The sequence below is a fragment of the Coenobita brevimanus genome, chromosome 40 (assembly GCF_032717465.1).
Source record: "Coenobita brevimanus isolate Jiangsu-jjx chromosome 40, ASM3271746v2, whole genome shotgun sequence".
NCBI lineage: Eukaryota > Metazoa > Arthropoda > Malacostraca > Decapoda > Coenobitidae > Coenobita > Coenobita brevimanus.
In genome coordinates this window covers 56,173,687-56,194,699 of record NC_136993.1, presented here as the reverse complement: position 1 = coordinate 56,194,699, position 21,013 = coordinate 56,173,687, and the positions used below count along the sequence as shown (strand labels likewise).

Below are 21,013 nucleotides of genomic sequence, written 5' to 3'. Positions count from 1 at the left end.
CAGCCCTCACTCTGTACCGAAATGGTTGTGGATAGCGAGGGTGGGTGTTATAAAAGGGGAAAAGAGCGACCTCGAAGACAGCCATATAACTTGGTGAGGAAGGTAGACGGTGAAGGTGGTGCCAACACTGCACCAGTAAGGACTGGTGACAGAGATCTAGTGGCGGTTCATTCGCGTCTACTAATAGACTAGGAACTGGGGAAGACCGGAAAGCTCCAGTTGACAGACGGATCCCAGCATGATGGATTGAGCTGAGAGGCTGCAGCCGTGCCTCAGTAGCAGAAGAGTATACCTCACACCCATAGTCCAATTTGCTCCATACCAAGGCACGGTAAAGATAGAGCAGGGTGGCTCTATCAGAGCCCCAAGACAGGTGAGATAGAGTCCGTAGGAGAGACAGGGCATGGTGGCAGGATAAACATAATGCACGGATGTGAGGAACCCACGTCAGTCGTCTGTCAAAAACAAGACTGAGAAACCTTGCTTCATCCACACATTGGACTCTGTGGCCATGTAACTTGAGATCGGGGTCGGGGTGGACACCTCTCAAGCGGGAGAAATGTAAGGCCACTGTTTTTGTTGGGAAGAAACGGAAACCATGCATTGTGGCCCAATGAGATACGTGGTCTAAGGTAAGCTGCATGCGACGTTCAGCCACGGGCATCCGGGAGGCAGCATACCATATAGCTAAATCATCGACATACAGTGAGGCAGACACCCCCTCTGGAATAGAGGACAGAATACCATCTAATACGGTGAATAAAACCCACACTTGTAGACGAAGAATATAATTACCAAACAGTTTCGGTGGACACTGCCACCATCTTCATTGGTCAAGATAGTGAGAGGGAATGACATACTGGCCTTCAGCACTTGATAATTTTGACGAGTTTTTCACACACCTAAATAATCTTGCTCCCTCCATTAAATTTAAAGTTGAGTGGGAGAACGGGGGTGTTCTTCCCTTTCTTGATGTGCTGGTGATGAAGCAAAATCATTCACTTAGCTTTAAGGTGTAAAGGAAACCAATCAGTTGTAACTTGTTCATTCATTATTTTTCGTATCATCAGTCTGCCACAAAATTGTCTGTTATCTCATCAATGTTCCTCAGAGCCCTTAGAATATGCAGTCCAGAACATATACAAGAAGAAAACAATCTCATTTGGGAAATCTTCCAAAACTTAAGGTATCCCAAATGGTTCATTAAACAAGCATACCTTCGAGCTAGGCGATCTTACTACGTACCTAAAGAACCCACCACAGAAAAGAAACGTTTCCTCACTTTGCCTTATGTTGCAGACTTGAATATGTTAAAGTTAATAGGTTACAGTAGTGAGGTAAATATAGCATTTAGGTATACCTCCACCATCAGAGCAATGTTAGTAAAGAACAAATGTACAACATATTCAGAAGCAGGCATATATAAAATTCCTTGCAAAGATTGTGAACTAGTTTACATAGGAGAAACAGGTCGTAGTTTGGAAACACGGATTAAGGAACACAAGTATGCCATAAGAACATGCAATTTAAATAATGCAATATTTAACCATGTTTGTGAAGCCAACCACAGAATTGACTGGCAAGGTAGCCATCTACTTCGTATTGTATAGAAGTCATGACTTTCGGAAACGAAAGATTATTGAAGCCATGTGTATCCAGAAATACGAGAATTTCAACCTTAGTGAAGGTATGTACAAGCTAGATCCTATAATGAGGTCCCTAGTGGCAATGTCCCTTCCTGCTACGACACAGGTAGGGTCAGATAGGAATTACACCTGACCTGTCCGGTAATGTCCCCCCCAAAATCCCCCTTGGGTTAATCCCCGCTTACAATCTACCCCACCCCACCTCACCTTTACCCCACCCTTCCACACACACACACGCATAAAAAGGAACCCTTGTATAGTCAGTATGTCATTCCCTCTCACTATCTTGACCACTGAAGATGGTGGCAGTGTCCACCGAAACTGTTTGGTAATTATATTCTTCGTCTACAAGTGTGGGTTTTATTCACCGTCTTTGATTATCACGCAAGAGAGATTCATCCAGCCATACCATCTAATGCTATAGCAAAAAGGGTCGTGCTAAGGACACTTCCTTGAGGCACGCCTTCTTCCTGAGTGTACGAAGGAGACAGAGTTTAACCAATTAGAACCCTGAATGAATGGTCACACAGAAAGTCTAATATAAATAGAGGCAGCCTACCACAACCTAAAGAGCAAAGCTGCTTGATGATACCAAACCGCCATGTAGTATCATATGCCTTTTCTAAGTCAAAGAAGATGCACACCAGATGCTGCTTCCTGGCAAAAGCATCACATGCTGCAGCTTCTAGGCGGACAAGTGCATCTGTCGTCGAACGATATTTGCGAAAACCAGACTGACATTGAGAGAGGCAGTCATTCCTTTTGAGGAATTACATTAAGCGTGAATTGACCATCTTTTCAATCAGTTTTACACAAGCATGATGTAAGGGCAATTGGTCGATATTCTAGAGGACTGGATCCTGTCTTCCCTGGCTTCTGGAATGGCAGGACAACAGCTTCGTGCCAAGAGGTAGGAAGAGAAGAGTCTCTCCAGATTCTATTAAACAGCTTGAGGAGAAAAGATAGTGCATCATCACCCAGGTGCCGAAGCATTGCATAGGGAATATCATCTGACCCTGGTGAGGTGTCTTGACAAAGGGAAAGAGCAGACTGGAGTTCATGGGAAAAGAAAGGGAGGTTGTAAGACTCTCCCCTACCAGAATGGAAGTTCAATACCCTAGCCTCTTTTATGTCCCTGTGTCTGGCAAAAACTGGAGTGCTAGCATCTCTATGGCTGACCGCTGCAAAGGCAGAAGCAAAAATATCAGCCACAGCCAATAGGGTCACCAACAGGCTCACCATTTGACAGCAGCACAAGGGACCTGCCTTGCGGGAATTTTCCTGAAATCTTTTGTACCCTCTTCCACACCTGAGACACTGGTGTCTTAGACTTTACGGAAGGCACATAAGCCATCCAAGAGTCTCGTCGGGCTTGTTTGAGGACCCGGCGTGCCCTAGCACATGCCCTCCTGAATTCGACAAGATAATGCTGTTTTGTATTGACGATAATGTGAAAATGCTGTCTTTTTGGCACATACAGCAATACTGCAATCCTCATTCCACCATGGGACAGGGTGATAGTTATATGTGCCAAAGGTTCTTGGAACAGCGTGGAGGGCAGCAGAATGGATAGTAGATGTAAAGAACGAAACAGCTTCATCTATATGTGGAAAGTCTTCTATGGAAACACCAATAGAAGTCAAGGAAGAAAAAGGGACCAGTCTGCCTTATCTAACCTCCACCTCGGGAGACGGGAACAAGGACTAGGTATTGCTGCAGTAAGGAGGATAGGAAAGTGATCACTCCCATGCAGATCCCTCAGAACCTCCCAGGTGAAATCCAGGAGGCAGTCAGGAGAACAGACAGAGAGGTCAATTATTGTGTTAAATGTATTCGTCTGAGGATGAAAATGCGTAAACTCGCCAGTATTCAGCAGGGAGAGATCCTCGTCCTCCAATAAGGATGCCAATAAATGCCCACGTTGGTTAATTAGACAGTCACCCCTCAAAGGGTGGTGGCCGTTAAAGTCCCCCAGGAGGAGAAAGGGCTTAGGTAATTGTCTGAGGAGGTCTTCAAGGTGTGCTTTACTAACTACTGCGCTGGGTGGTAAATAAATGCAACAGACAGTATACCAGCAGAGGGCATACAACCGCACAGCAACACACTGGAGATCAGACTGGAGGTGAACTTGTTGATGAGGGACATTAGCCCTCACCAAAACAGCACCACCTCCAACAGGATCCTGGGTTGGAGCTGAGTAAAAAGCATCATACCCAGGTGGTGCATGAGGAGTGGCAAGCCCTACAAGAGTTTCCTGGAGACACACGCACAAAGGGGAATAAGCTAGGAGGGTCCACAGCTCCTCCCATGCAGCCCTCGACAATTCCATTGTAATATACTGGCTGAGAATGCCATGGTACCCACAGCAAAGAAAGAATCAGGTTGAGGGGCGAGACAACCTTGCCTCCGGCAAGCAAGCAGATTTAGATTGCTGCTTAGAACTGCCCTTAGAAAGGGACTCCCTGGCACCATTATGGTGTACAGTGTGCCGCCCAGCTGAAGATAACCTGGAGGAAGAAGAAGAGGGCCGGACGATGGTTTTCTCTTTTGGCGGGGCAAGAGATGGTTTGGCAGGTGGACCGCAAACTGCCCTAACCGGAATAGAGCAGGCAGTGCCACCACGAGAAGGAGCACAATCAGTAGCGCGTCCCACAGTACTGGAATCCTGAGAGGGCAAGGTCTCATGCAGCTGAGCAGGTGCATCAACTACCTGAGGAACACCACTATCTGATGGTGGCTGGGTCATCAGCAAGACGCCATCCCCAGTCTCCACTTGCCCTGACCCCTGAGCATCCCGAGGTGGAGGAGTAGTGGGCTCCACTGCAGAGATCTTTGGTAGCAGCGCTTCGCTCTCTGAGCACTCTGAGGAGTCACGGCAACGGTTACCTTGCATAGGAAGGACATCGGGAGTTTTGGATGTGTCAAAGCAAGGTGTAGCATCGACACAGGTGTTTGTCACAGGAGGAACTGGGATGGGGGAGGCACTCCCAGATGCTGGAAGTACCACCACAGAGGGGACATCCCCAGAGATAGGGGGCACCTCCCTGGAAGAAGCACAGCTGCTTCCAGGCTGCACTCCCTCGGTGGAACCCCCTGGCCGAGAAGGCCTGGAAGTAGAAACCTGAGAATTTGATGGGGCTTTGTGTGATGGCAGGGGCACCTGCTGAGTAGCCTTAGGGTGAGACAACGCAGCAGCAAAGGTAACCCCAGGGCGAATGAACCGCTCCCTAACCCTGGCCTTTGCCTCGGAAAAGGAAATTTTCTCCTTCGTTCGGACGGAAATAATCTCATATTCATACTTGTATACTTCGCAATCCCTTGAGGAGGCTGCATGTGCTCCTCCACAGTTCAAACATTTAGGGGGTTGAGAACAATCATCTATACCATGAGAAATTCCACCACAATTTCCACAGACCTCAGTAAGGCCAGACGCTTCCCGCCTGCAAAAATGTTGGACATGACCAAATCTTTGACAATAATAGCATCTTCTAGGTCGGGGAACATAAGGTTTAACCTTTAGCTTCCACCACGCAGCAGTGATAACCTCCAGTAAGGTAAGATAGTCAAATGTCAAGATAAGAGTGGACGTGGGGGTTAAAACCCCATCAACTCTCTTCATAATTCTCTGAACTCCTACAACACCCTGAGGAGCCAGCCCCTCTAAGAGGGAAGAATCAGAATATGAGATCAAGTTACGAGAATACACAACCCCTCGGGACTGGTTTAGGACCAAATGACGAGAGGCAGATACAGGATACCCGGCGACCACAGTTAGAGACTGGATGCGTGAACTCTCCTCTTCATTCCTGGCTTCTAACAATAGAGAACCATCGCCTTGCAAAGAGACCTTGAGGGTAAATCCACATGCTGTAACTAGACCACTGTGAATCTGAAAACAATTCAGGTTCCGGAAGGAAGTACCATTATCCATTTTGAGGACTATGTATTTTGTGTAAGAGTGATTCACAAAAACACCAGGTAACAGCTCCATAGAAAGGGCATCGTGATTCACAGTTTTGGCAGATGACCCGGAGGGTACAGGGTCGTCAGCCAGGGAGTGACCAGTTGATGCTGACTCGTGCGGCTGGCAACTGACCACATGAGTGGGTAAAGAATTGTTCTGTGTATCCATAAATACATTAGTGAAAATAAATTGGCACCAGGAGCCAAGGGAAACCGCCTACCAGGGAGTGAGGGGACCAAGCGCGGTCTGATGGGAGCGGGGTACCTCATCCCCAGAGGGTGTCCCAAAAAGGACACCCCGTGATTTGAAAGTTTGCTCCCACCAGTGCAAAGACCCCCTTCCCCAACACCCCCCAGCCCAGACACCCAACCAACCAACTCAGGACAGCACTGAGGCGATCCCTCTGGAGGGCGGAACCGATGACCCATACGGGTAACCTACGTTTCGGGCAGCACTTAGTTAGACTCCTCACCCACGACCCTACCCGCATGGGAGACCCTGCCAGATGTCGTTACATCCACGGGCAGGCTTGTGGGTTCACCGAAGCATGCAAGCCCCCTCACCATGACAAGGTGGCTGCCCACGGGGGGGATTCATGTAACGTAAATTTATTTCATTGTAATTAATAAATTTACAGTTCTTTTTCTTTGCGCTTAATGTAGTTAAACTCGTGTTTTATTCTCCACATTAAGCTTATTTAAGTCGCCGCTCCTAGTCTGCACAAACGCTTTGCATTTCATAACTGGTACTCAGGCCAGTTCTTTTGTATTAAGCTTAAATCCGTTGTGCCAGCCAGGAGTTAATGCACCGGCAAGAACCTGTTTATCATTAATAGCATTAGTTACTGATTGTCAGGGGTGGAGTCACTTTCTCAAGAGGCTAACAGTACTAACAAACAGCACGTGTTAGTAATTAGTTTCTGCTCTGTACTGTTGAGAACGTTTATAAATTCTCGTCCTTAGAGAATCTGCAAAGTAAGCCGGCATAAAGTAAAACTTTCTGTTTGATTTTCACAAGTTAATTTCTTGTCTCTATTTTCAAGCAGCATAAAGTATTTTTAATTCATAAATTCACATCCCCCCATGACATCGAGCATGATTTTTGGTACGTATACACGGGACACCTTCCTCTACAAGATTCCTCCCCCCTCGCACACCACTGTCTCGGCAATTCACCTGTTACCAGTGACCTGGCCAGTAAAGACATGTGCCACGGTACGAAATTGAGGGTCAGAGTGATTCCCCAATCGATGACAATGTGAAGGACAAAGTTTACGTAGCATTAGAGGAGGAAACAATCAAAAATAATGATCAGGTAATGTTGCCAAAAAAGGTCAGGTATGTTGATGTGTTTGGTGAGTGAAACAATGCTTATATTGCCTATATTACTGTGTGAAAACCAATATACTCTCATACTACATATAAATTCGTACCGAATAAATAAATAAATACCGTTTATGAGTGGTGTGGAATAGTTACCCTCCCATAGAACTTGTTTTCTTTGGAGTCAGCCTGACAGAAAACCCAGTAAGGTAAGGGGTACTCCTACCTGTATCGAGTATGTTAAACCTCAGGTGGGCGATTTCTCCAAGAATTTTCGATGTTTCTCACCAAAAGCGGAGGTTTGAGCCAAATTTTTTTTTTCCCAAATTGATCAGGATTGGGGGGAGTCAGCGGTCGAAAATCGGTCAGGACAGGCAGGGTTAATACCGCGCATGTTCAAGACACCAAATGAACTCGAACAATGGAATGACCACAGTTAATACTGATGCTGTGTGAAGTACAAACTTAACTGAACTGCTGTGAAACACAACTATTGACCCCTGGATTTGACCAGAATCAATATGCGTTTCCCTGAAACAACTGTAATGGATACAACGTAAAGTGAGCAGATCAGAAAAACAAACTACTCGAAAACCTAAGTCGATTTCTGGTAAAAGTTTTCACATGAGTGACATGAAATGGCTGTTGGGATTGAAATAACCTGGATTGACAAAAGGTGACTAAAATACAATACTTATCCTTCAGTAGGGAGTATGATATACTTAGAGGTTATCAAAACGGAATGTCAATTAGGAAGTCTGTTCACTAAAGACAGGCAGCCGTCATTTATACCTTACACCTTTCCAGTTCACTACCTCGCCTCTAACATTCACAGTTCAGAACTTGTGCAGCTAATTAGCATGTTGGTGGGTCAAGTGAAGTATCAGTCATGAACATTATACGAAATTCAGATTTCCACTCTGTTTCCAGTCCCAGCCTGATATTGGTTTTGCGTCGTAGTGGACAGCAGCTGAACCACATGTACAGCAGAGTTACAAAGGAAATAATGCATAAAAAGTACCCGGTACAGCTGTCACAAGAAACCTATAGTCGCAGCGCTCGACTCTGAGGATGTCATTATTGTACCCTGGCAACCTACCATTCATAAGTGCGTCCGATTTCGTATCATATTATACACGAATCATATAATTGTGCACGAATATATTTTACAAGATTATTATTATCCATGAATATATTATACACGAATCACATGCATCTCATATTATACATGAAATCAGATGCACTTTTGAATGGTAGGTTGCCAGGGCACGATAATAACAACCTCAGAGTCATGCACCACGACTATAGTGATATTATCACTATGGGTCTTTAAGTATATGCGGATGACTTTTTTTTTTTTTCATCCTGAAATAATTTGGTAGAGTTTTATATAACACCTTCGGTCGTGGGCAGTCAGTTAGATACAGCCACCATATACCCGGACATTCAGTCACAAATCACTGTTTTCGTAACAGAACAATGATAAAGTTTTGGTCGATGGAAACTGTGTGTAATATTCAGCGAAGTCAAACTGTGTAACGATTCCAGGTGTAGACTAGTTTCTTACGGCTTAAATGGTATGGACTGTGACAATTAAACCTTGGGCCCTCCCACGACTTCAAAGGGTAATTAGAGATTAGCTGTTACCCTTTCCATCTTCAGATGGTTACCGTGATGATGATGAAATCCGGCGTAGTCCTATTCGTCATCTACTATTCTACATCATCTCTTTCCACAAGAGGGTTGCAGCCTACTGGTAAGCAATGCATTGAAGACCTATGCAGTTACATGTATTCTTAAATTAACACCACACAATAAATCTAGTTATTTACTAGGATGTTTGATAAGATTCATTTGTGTTATTAAGAATAAATGTAAATCACAGCGTTAGCAAATTAATAGAACAATACTTCATAAACACCAGGAATTGGTACTAATTGTGCCCTTGTCTCATCCACATGATTTTAATAATCTCATGTGTGAGTTACTGAACTGAAGACGTAAAAAAAAGAACAATTACCCATTTGCAAATAAAAATGTGTGTGTGTGTGTGTGTGTGTGTGTGTGTGTGTGTGTGTGTGTGTGTGTGTGTGTGTGTGTGTGAGAGAGAGAGAGAGAGAGAGAGAGAGAGAGAGAGAGAGAGAGGGGATGACTGATAAAAGTCGTCTGGTAATAACTTGCTTAAAATAATTATACATATTATTGCAATGAACTGGTTATTTTATATTTCCTCTCCTCCTTCAGCTGATATTCACCGACCAGTATTGCACGGAGCAATAACAGCCGTGCTCGAACAAGATTCAGACACGGATTGCTCCTTGTTCCTGTTCATCAATCATAAGGATGACAATTACAACTTGTTCACCGTAAGTAATGGTCGTCATGTGTAAGATTAAATGGCGAGAGTCTGAGAATTTCAGTACTGATAAAACTACTTTTTCACAAGACCCTAATGCATGTCCTAAAAACACCCACCCAAATACCATCGTACCGGTCCTGAGTGAGACACCCTATCATAGTATTAGGTAAAGATGGTCGTTATATTTTCCTGATGTTTGACAAGAGACAAACGTATTAGAGATGTGTGAAAGGAAACGGCTGAGTCTTTTCAAAATTGAGTATGCATGTAGACATTATCGTACTAACAGTATTGATTCAAGGCACAGGCCATAAATGTGAGCGATCGGAAAAAAAGTGGAAATGTTGGAAAGGATATCTACGGGGTTTCTCTTCGACAAAGTGAGTAATGGCATTGTAGGACACCTACAGAGAAAAAGGACATACGACCTGAAACGGATAACACAGTATGTTCATGTGGTATGGCGATATGAAGTAGATTGCATTATGAGAAACTGCTAAAGATAGGAGGAATGACGATGCCAAACAGGAGCTGAAAGGTGGTGTGAAAGAGATTCTGAATCACATAAATCTACACGGATATGATGCTGAGAGGTGTATGTGTGAAAAGTCATCTGAACTGTAGTGCTTCACAGGGATATTACTCGCTGGCACTGGTCTATCGCAGGAAGGAAGTGACGTGTCTGGGATAAGCAGCCCAATCATCGGTGGGCTGCTGGTTATGAATCTTTCAAATTTGCATTGGCATATAAAACCAGAAAGACTAAACACTGAGTGAGTGAACATATGCAGCTTGTGCATCCTAGAGCAGTAGTACATGTACAAAGACACGCACACACAAGTACATCCACAAGCACACATCATACACACACACACACACACACACACACACACACACACACACACACACACACACACACACACACACACACACACTAGAGAGAGAGAGAGAGAGAGAGAGAGAGAGAGAGAGAGAGAGAGAGAGAGAGAGAGAGAGAGAGAGAGAGAGAGATAGTTATGGTGCTTTGATGGGTTTGAGGTGAATTTCCAAAATAAAAATTCAAGCAAGCAAAACCTCTTATTTTGAGAGGATCCATGTCAAAAGTTCGAGTAAATTGACCAACTTTCATTCAAATCGTGTTAGCCTACATTTAGAGGTTGTGCACCAACGATAAGTGATTCCACAGAAAAGTGGAAATAATAACAGCATACAATGCAAAAATAACATTATATTGCCGTGACCTGTAGTTTAGGATAAACAATGAAGTAGCTATACGATACTGTTCACCACCGTTCAGTTCGACTTTACACTGGCTTGGACACTGTCAGAAAAACTTTTCGATGTTTCTCGATGTTTGAAGCATGGACTGGATCTGCTTTTCATTCCGAGTGTGCCGGCTTTAGTGAAGGTTTGAACTAATGCTACGCCTCGCTGTGCAACGTCACTCACCATGTTCAATCATTCCATTCTTGCTTTTGGTGAACAAAAACCTGTATTGTTTTCCCACCTTAATGGGTCACATTGCAGGAAATCAACCGGAAGGCCAAGGAGAGTGAACAACTTGTACGTATTGGAAGTGCAGAAGTCTGCCAGTGACTTTCCTTGTGGATACTGTACCGAAACCCGTCGGGTAGGATCTACTGACCCATACAGAGTTCATATGCTCCACCATTATTCGTTTTTAATTATCGTCAATCAAATAATAGTGGCAGACCCACGTTTATTTCACTGTGGTACCAGAGGTGCCTGCTGATCTGTAATTGTATCAGCTGGATCTAATAGCGCTGGGACTCAGAGAAAATAGTCTGACGTCATGACCCATTTGCTCTGCAAACGGTATGAGTGCATGGGCTGCAGCTCTGTCGCTTATTTGGGTGTGGTTCAATGCAGCTGCGACTTTAACGCTGATTGCCACCGTGCCATGTCTCCGTTTACGAGTGTGTAGTACTAAATATTTTTCACTTTGCTGGAGTGATTGCCCACTTTCAGTATTTGTTTCGTCACTTGAAGAGGTGGATTATTCTAAAACAACGTTAGCAAAGGCAGCTTCCGTTTAACGTGCATGCTTCTCCTTCCATTTTAGTTCTTGTGCACTTCCTTTGCACGCTTTCTCGACTTTCTTGGCTGTCTTCTTGTCGACATTGCCAGTTTTGCCTCTTCGACCCTCTTCCATCTGAGCATGCAGGAAGTCTTTGTCTTCCTGGACTTTTATCAGAGTTAAGGCATTTTGATGAGGGATGTCGAAAAGATTGCTCAGGCTAGACTTGAACGCTGCCTGGTTTTCCAAATCGTTTGCGTTTTGCACGAAATGCTCTTCAAACGCTGCAATTCATAGTGCACTTCCTTGACGTGCTTTTTGACGTCGTATAGATGTATCGTCGGTAGACCTTCTCTCATCCAAATTTCAGTGATGGCTTGAAGTCTCGCAAACACACTCCCAACCACGGATTTCTGTTCTTCCTTATGTAAATGGATTAAATACCTCAGAACATCACCCCTTGAAGGTTATTTCTGTCCTAGAAGAGTGACACTGGATAACCCTACAAGCCATGCCGATTTCACTGATATTGTACTAGGCCCATCACTAATTTTCATCACCTGGGAACGCGAAAAGCATGGATCGGTGGAATTCCTTACCTCATACATGCCCCAATAAAAAGAAGTGACTAACCTAGCAACAACGACAAGGGACTATTAAAAAAAAGTGTTCCAAGCAGCCGTGCTGAGAGGTACTTTCTGAATGATGAGGACATATGATTATATAAAAAGCTTAGGGTTTCTTTGTTGAATGTACTGTTTATAAATGTAAGCATACTGTATAATCAAAAGATTGTAATTTGACTAGGGTTTTCACTCAAATATACAACACTCACTGTTCCTATGTGTGAAGCTGATGTGAGCAAAAAGGGAAACATTTGCGATCCTTGCACAACATCTAAATGTTTGATGATTTGGAAAAAAAAAAAAAAATTCACGTGATTTAATTTTCCCCAGAAATCTCATCATATGCTAGGTTCTGACAACCTTATTTTTCATATTCAGTTTTTTTAACTTATATACTATATATATATATATATATATATATATATATATATATATATATATATATATATATATATATATATATATATATATATATATATATGTGTGTGTGTGTGTGTGTGTGTGTGTGTGTGTGTGTGTGTGTGTGTACACAGTATATTAGGGTGGAGTGAAAACTACTTTTTTCAGGAACTAAGTTCAAACAGTGATAAGAAACTAAATTTAGTGGATGAAAGATACCTGAGAAAAATTAGTTCATTTGCTTAATATCTTCAGTTGCCACCAGAGGTCTGAAGTTAATGTAATTTGGTGTAAAAGAAAAAGAAAAAGGTTTTTATTTCAGGTTTAAAAATCCATTACAAAATTTCATCATACAATTATCTTAGAGTGTGTTGTTGAGTGAAGACGAAGGGGAGCTGCAAGGCTTGGTGGACGAGTTTGGGAGAGTGTGTAAGAAACGGAATCTAAAGGTGAATGTAGGGAAGAGTAAAGTGATGGTCTTTGAGAGAGGTGAAGTCAGTGAATGTACAGCGAGGTTGGATGGTGAGGAATTGGAAAATGTGAGTACGTTTAAGTAACTGAGTAGTGTGATGAGTAAGGATGGAGGTTTGGAGGGTGAAGTGCTTGAAAGGGTACAGCAGGGAAGAATGGTTGCTGGTTCTTTGAAACCAGTGATAAGAAACAGGGAAGTGAGCATGAAAGTGAAAAAGTTACATGACAGTATTGTGATACCAACTCTAACGTATGGAAGTGAAGCTTGGACGTTGTTGGAAGGACACAAGTCAAGAGTGAGAGCAGTGGAAATGAGTTATTTAAGAGGAGCCTGTGGAGTCACATGGAGAGACAGGCTGACGAATGAGGATATAAAGGAGCGTTGTGGTGTGGATGTGATAGGAAGCGTTATGAGGAACACACTGAGGTGGTTTGGCCATATGGAGAGGATGGAGGGTGAAAGACTGACGAAAAGAGTGTATGTGAGTGAGGTGGAGGGGGGAAGAGGGAGGGGGAGGCCGAGGATGAGATGGAGGGATGGGGTGGAGAGGTATATGAGAGAGGGGGGTGTGAGTTGGAAGCAGGGCAGCGAAATGGCGGGGGACAGGGCGACTTGGAGGCAATTTGTTTGTGGCCACCCCAAACGGGATTGAGGCGTCTGGCAGTAGATAGATAGATAGTGATTAAGATTCTCAAGGCATTGAAGTTCTTTGTATGAAAGTGCCTTTTCATGTGGTTAAGGTCTTTAGCTGCCACCATATTGCTAATGCTAGCTGAAATAACGAAATTGACACGTATATCTCGGTGTGAAATTTTTCATCTTAATAAGGAATTTATTTCCATAATAATAAAAGCTTAAAATATATTAAACTATACAATGTATTGTTTTACAGGATATTTGTGATTACGTTCAATGATATTTAGATACAAACCTTAATGAGAAGAGTAATGACTCATTTTGTCTGACGGTGTTCATGTGTTATAAGCAAAACTGATTGTCAGTGAGCAATGTGCTAGGTGAGCCATTAGAGTACAGTTGATAACTGATGAAAAAAAGAAGGAAAGAAAGAAAGAAGGAAACCAGGACACCAAATTCTAATGTAAGAGACATTTCACTATAAACCATAAGAGTGCCATTTTTGGGGTACCATGTGAGATGAGTATCACAGGACTTCCAACCTATTACTCCAGGATGAAAGATTACTTCTTTACAAAACTCTTACTGAAAGGGCAGATGAACAACAAGGAGCCTTCGGTTTCTGAAGTTGCAGAGGCAGTTTCCAAGAAAGCAGAAAATTTGAAATAAAGGCTCTTTACCAAAAGTGTCACACACATGCATATTATATATGATGTGAGTGTACAGTCAAAGACAAGGGACGTGTCGTGAAAGCTGGTGAAAATATCTGTTGAAAGACTATTGTTTTGATGTGGTGTGCTTTGTGTCGAATGGACGGTTGGTAGCACTGACTTGAGTTGCAATTCGCTCCAGGTGATCGGCCTGTGGATGCCAGCATATTTTTTGTAACAAAACGAAGCTGATCTACATATTAAGTCTTTCTGACTGCTGTGTTTATTTTGTATATACAGTATAAAGCGTCTCTCATCTTTTGTTTTTTATTACCACGCCCACAACGTTGTAATTCAATTAGGTAAATAAGTGTTCAGAAGTCAGTTCTCCATCTTTCCTAACTGTAAATTAGCTAATTATATTGATAATTATGACACCTCGGATTTACACTATTTAACAGTAATGTAAAACAAAACTGAATATAGTATTCAACACTTGAGACAAGAGTTATTGTAGTATGATAATCGATTATTTTTATTATTATTATTATTTCTTTTTTTTATAATGGCTGGCGAACTGAATCCCACAGACGAGTTCGAACACATGAACTAGACGACCGAAGTTTACGCACAGCTGTTCGTGTGCTTCATTGTTGGTGCAGTTCGATTCTTACGGTGTAAGGACTGTTGCAGGTGCTGCTTCCATCGTTATAATTATTTCCTTGCCCTATAGTGGTGTGGTAACACAAGGACGATCTGAACGATGACGGCTCTTCATTGTCCCTTCCTCCTGAAGTCAACTAAATTACCTTCCTGTGGTTATGCTTATACCAAAATTATGTTTTAGCTGTCTGATCAGGATTCACGTCCCATATATAAAGGGAGATCATGCAACCTCTCTTCTCCCTAATATTTGGATGCATGTTGCTTTCGCTCTCCATATCAAGGCATAGTAGGTATCCTTTACCTTTTGTGTTACGGTGTAAGATGAAATGTCCAGGTGATCATCGCCTAACCGTTGGTATTTCGTCTCTCATACGAAATTCCAAGTCAAAAATTCTCGCTAGTCAATGTTAAGGCTTGCAAGTTTCCTGGGTTCATTTATACCTTCCTCCCATCAGCAGCAGATATGAAGCTTGAGGAAGTCAGCCTAGCCAACCACGAATATGTAACTGTTGTAGAGCTGTCATAATGTTTCATGTATTGCACTTAATCTTCGGACAAAACCGCGACACGACTTTTGTCTTTGACTATACTATGATAAATACAAGTTCTTATTAAAGCCATACAAATCACACAAGGACTGGCCTAAGTACAAATGTCAGCATCAGGAATTTGAAAACCCTTCAAAATGCACTTTGTTAGACATCTGCACCTGCTAATGTAAAGGAATTCAGCTGATGCTCATGTGAGAAGAGTAATAATGTCTCCCCAAAAGAAGAGGATTTCTTAGCTGACCAACGAACTCGCAGACTGATGGTGATAGGAAATATTGGCAGCAGAAACAAAATGCATACAAGCAAAAAAACATCGAATGGAAGTGGAAAAAACACGTCTGGAAGCCTCACAAGAAATTAGTGTTGCTAGTACCAACACAGCTAAGTTACAAGTCGAAACTGACACCAGTGAACTTCAGCAGCTGGAGGGGGTATCAGATGAAGAGGAAGCTACAGCTTTCGACTCAGTATGTCGCATCGGAGCAAGAGATACGTGAGACATTTCCTTCATTAGCATTGCTTATGACCGATTTCAGTGTCAGATAGAGCTGGCACAGCTATTGCTTCTGCAGTATTGTGAGATTTTAGAATTGTTACTCCCGATACAAAAGGAAAATTATAGATAAAAAGTAAGCTAAGACGTGAAAGACAAAAGAAGAGGTCGGAACTAAAACAGAATGGAGAGTCTCAGCTCATGCAGGGATTGCACTTTGATGGTAGAAAGGATACAATATTGATTCTAGTCTAAAAGAGTGATGGCTGCACCCACTGAAGAACCATATGCAAAGAGCATAATTACCAGCATACTGTCTGAACAACACTCTGTGTACTTTGCATATGTGACACCTTCCAGTGGCAAAGCTAGAGACTTTTGCACAGTTACTGAATTGCTTGGAAAAAAAAAAAATATATAGGAAACATCATTGCAGTGGTCTTTGATTCCATAGTAGTCAACACTGGTAACACTTGCGACACAATAAGCTTACTGGAAGAAGCTTTTGAAAAACCATTCCAGCGGGTGATATGGCTTTTGCACGTCAGTGAACTTCCATTGTGCCACCTGTTTTGTCACGTGATTGGTACCACTACTGGGCTAAATGCATTTTCAGAAGATATTGGCCGAACACGTAAACTGTGCAAAGCTTCCTTTAGGTGATTTCAGACCCACTTAATTTTACGAGGACTTGCGTGAAGTTGTGCGGATGACCCAAGTACTGAACAGTAATGCCTTCTTGAAATTCACCAGGCTATATCTAGTTGAGCATTCTCAGAGAGCCTGCAACACAAGAGTCCAGGTAAAATAGTACATTCAAGGTGGCTCACCACAACAAACAGGATACTGTTGTTATATGCAAGCACCGAGACTTTTACAGATTATTTACAGACACTAGCTACTTTCATGGTCAAGGTACACACCAATGTGGTTTGAAGTAAAGTGTAAGCTATTATGCCAGTATGGTGCTAAACATCTCTGGCGAATGATTGCAAGAAACCGGTATTTCTCTGAAGGGCTTAAAAGAGTACATGACTCTGTCATTCAGCGAAATGCATATTACGCCCATCAAGAAAGCATCATTACAATGATCACTGATGACAGGAATCATGAGTGGGATTTAGACACATCATGGAGGGCATGCATTGAAGAGAAAGATGTTCTCAGGCAGTTTAAGGTGCCAGCATTAAATTTTCATGCTAAAGACTATGCAGAACTCATCAAGTGAGAAGATTGACAGAGAACAGAGCCACCGATAACCAAAGGAGTTCTCTTGATGAAGTTTCATCATGCATTAAATATGGTACAACCCTTCAACCATAATTTCTGCATTTCCATATCATACACAAACCATAGAGATGTGTCAAGTTGGTTACTGAAGTTGCTGGAACAGTCTGCGGACCTTCAAACTGAGACGGTTTTTTTCGTGCTACATTTGAATCAAGAAAGGAAGTGCCAGAATTTGAGACAAAGGCAGACCACTAAATAATTCTTCTGCAAGAACTCTTTCTCAAAGGAAGTTGTTTGGCGCAAGGGTGGTAACCCCACTAAGGAACGAAGAAAATAACATTCCTTAACTGTCTGAAGCCGTGTAAAGAAGTAGAGGGATCCTATTTCATTACTCTTCCATTTTCGAGTGAATACAGAATCAAACCTACCAATCATTATAAAGAATAAACCAACCTATCATTCTTATTTTCTTAAGATGGAAAACCATGTTTTTTTGTGTGTGTGTGTCAAGCATCAAATTCGTTAATTCAGTTAAATTTAGCCTATTGGTGGAGGCTTAGGATCTTTATACATACAAAAAAGACATTAACATATAACAATAACATGCCTTTATTATTCTCACTGCAGTATCCAAAAAAGTCTATAAAGTGATTTTGATCTGGATTAGAAAACACGTAATCACAACAATTTCTTCATTTTTTTTACAGCAAATTATGTTAACTTGAGCCCCCTGGTAGCAGATAAAGATATTAAGCAAATGAACTCATATATTTGCTGATATCTTTCATCCACTAAAGGCAAATTATTATCACAATTGGAACTTCATTCCAGAAAAAAAGTAGTTTTCACTCCACCATAATCTATCTCTCTATCTATATCTATAGCTATCTATCTATCTATATATATATATATATATATATATATATATATATATATATATATATATATATATATATATGCATAAAACTAACCTTTTCACAGGATCTTTCGTCATATGGTGTGAGTGTGTTCAACGTGGGTGTGAACGGCCAGGACGCCAATATAACGCAGGCTCAGCTCTCACCAGTGGTCGGCCAGGCTCGCCGGGTAGGTCACTCTCACATTACTGGCAATAGGTTCTCTGACCCTCTGATCTTATCTCTTGCTGATGAGATGTCGTAAGCTAGGATTCGCACCGTACGAAAAACCTGTTGTTTAGTGTTAAAACTGTAGTTCAAAGATTAGTTTGACTGCACGAGGAGCAGATTATGATACAATAATTGTTCAGGTATTTTGAAATGGAATCGAACTACTGAGAACAGATCATAGTTTGGTTTAAAAACCTGACTGTAACCTCCTGTCACCCACGGCTATGGTCAGAGCGGGAATCTGTTGCTTATGACTGCGTACATATTAGAAGCCAAAAGTTTAAGTATATACAAGCCAATACATAAATCTGATTGTATGATGACTTTAAAAATAACATCTTAAATGAATCACATATAAATATCCAATTTTCATACGAATAGACTGTAGCACCAGTCGAGCAGGCCAGTACTCCCAAGGTGGGTGGAAAGCTGATGACAGGGAGAGCTGGATCTCTCGTTTCAACAGCCCTCAGGACTAGTTCCTGACCATCCCCCTTTGCTGAACTTTTTCAGTGTTTCAGTAACACAGAGAGTAGGCCAGCATGCTCTCCAATACAAGTTTCTCTGTCAACACCAAACTACATGCACAACACACACTACACTACCTTTTCAAAAAAAAAAAAAAATGTAAAATAGCATTAGTCAATCATGCCTCGGAGTCCCAGTGGGAGGGGGGACCATAAATTCCCCCACCATCCGCCCCTCTCCAGGTGACGACTCAGAAAGATGCCTGGAACCACTGCCTGACTCACTTCTTCTTCATTTCTGCAACATTCATGGCCTTTCCTCTAACTTTCTCTCTATCGAACACCACCTCTCCTCCTCTAAACCTCACTTTTCTTGACAGGGATGCAGCTGTCTGAGGAAACTGACAGCAAACCTTTTTTTGCTTCCTCCTACCTTCTTTATACTCATTTCAAGGCCAAAGGTGGCTGTTGTGTACAGTATATGTATGCAACAATTTATCTCTTGTTCCTGAACTTGATTCTTCTGAATTCTCAACTCTCTGGCTTTGGCTTGCTTGTCATTCTAAAATATATCTGCGTTGTTTACTTATCTCCTAATTCTACTGAGAATGGAAAATTCTTCGACTATCTTACTTTTATGATGGAACACATTCTATCCATTTCTCCTTTCGCTGAAATCTCCATTCTCGGAGATTTCAATGTTCACCACCACCTTTGGCTCTCATCTCCTTTCACTGATCCACCTGGTGAACAAGCCTACACCTTTTCTATCCTTAATGACCTAGAGCAACTTGCACAGCACCCTACCCGTATCACTGACCGCCTCGGAGAGAGCTCCAACATGCTTAACCTCTTCCCTACAACTAATCTTTCTGCTTACATTGTTAATCTTTCCTCTCCGTTGGGCTCCTCCGATCACAACCTTATTACCTTAACCTGTCCTATTGCTCCAGTATGGTGTGTGGATCCCCCAAAGAAATGTCATCTGTGGAGCTGCAGATTGGAAAGCCCTCAGGTAGTACTTCTTTGATTTTTCATGGAATGATTATTGCTTCCATGGCTGGGGGCCATCTGAGTGTGACTTGCGCATTACAGGGGTTATTCTCTCGGGCATGGAAGCATACATTCCCTTTCCATATCCTTTGACTAAAGCAAGAAAACCTTGGTTTAATCACGCTTGTTCTAATGCTTTCCGCAACAAGGAGAGGGCCTATAAAAGGTACCAAAGCCAACCCACCCCTGAATCACATCTTGTATTGTTTCTGCCAGGAATCGTGGTAAGGCTGTTCTTCGCTGTGCTAAAAATAATTTCATCTGTACTAAATGCTCTCAACTCTCCAATTCGAATTCTTCCTACTTCTTCTGGGACCTTGCCAAAAACCTTCCTAACAACTTTACCTCATCATCCTTCCCTCCTCTTTTCTACTCTGACGGCTCTGTAGCTATTTCTTCTACTGATAAAGCAGATCTCTACACTCAGACTTTCTCCTCCAATTCCACCTTAGATGATTCCGATGCTGTTCCTTCATCACTTCCCCCCTCAAACTTCCTCATGGCTGACATTAAAATTTCTTCACCTGATGTATTTTCTGCCATCACTGGCCTCAATACTAACAAGGCATATGGGCCTGATGGGGTTCCTTCCTGTTGTCCTTAAGATCTGTACTTCGGCACTTACACCCTGCATAGGTAAGCTCTTTCGCCTTTCTGTCAACTTGTACCTTTCCTTCTTGCTGGACGTTTGCTCTCATTCAACTAGTTCCAAAGAAGGGTGATCATTCCTAACCCTCTAAGCATCATCCAATTGCTTTAACATCCTGTGTCTTAAAAGTTTTCGAGTCTATTCTTAACAGAAAAAATTTAAAGCATCTTACCTATCACAACCTTCTTTCTGATCGTCAGTATGGGTTCCGTCAGGGGCGCTCCACTGGCGATCTTCTCACCTACCTTTCAGATTCCTGGTAATCCTCCATTCGGGACTTTGGAGAAAGCTTTGCCATTGCACTTGACATCTGAAAGGCTTTCGATCGAGTCTGGCATAAATCTTTAATTTCAAAACTACCCTCTTGCGGCTTCCATCCTTCTAACTGTGCCTTCATCTATAGCTTCCTGTCTGTTTTTTCTATAGCAGCTGTTGTAGACGGCCATCGTTCTTCTCCTAGATCTATCAACAGTGGTATTCCCCAGGGTTCTGTCTTATCACCAACTCTCTTCTTTTTATTCATCAATGACCTTCTAAGCTGTACATCTAACCCTATCCACTCTATGCTAATGTTTCCACCCTTCGCCTTTCCATTGGGTTCCCACAACGTCCATCCCAGTACTTACTTCAACAAACAAGGGATGAGGCTATGGCACACCTAATGT

At 42.4% G+C, this 21,013-nt stretch overlaps 1 protein-coding gene across 1 annotated transcript in view; it reads left to right on the top strand.

Annotated features, from left to right (window-relative positions):
• Window positions 1–8,606: 8,606 nt before the first annotated feature.
• LOC145397122 (uncharacterized) overlaps window positions 8,607–21,013 on the top strand; it is a 100,998-nt gene continuing 88,591 nt past the window's right edge. Inside the window, exons 1-3 of the mRNA XM_080270322.1 lie at window positions 8,607–8,688; window positions 9,177–9,298; window positions 18,034–18,138. Of these exons, the coding sequence (XP_080126448.1) occupies window positions 8,607–8,688; window positions 9,177–9,298; window positions 18,034–18,138 (309 nt within the window). The remainder of the gene's footprint in view (window positions 8,689–9,176; window positions 9,299–18,033; window positions 18,139–21,013) is intronic.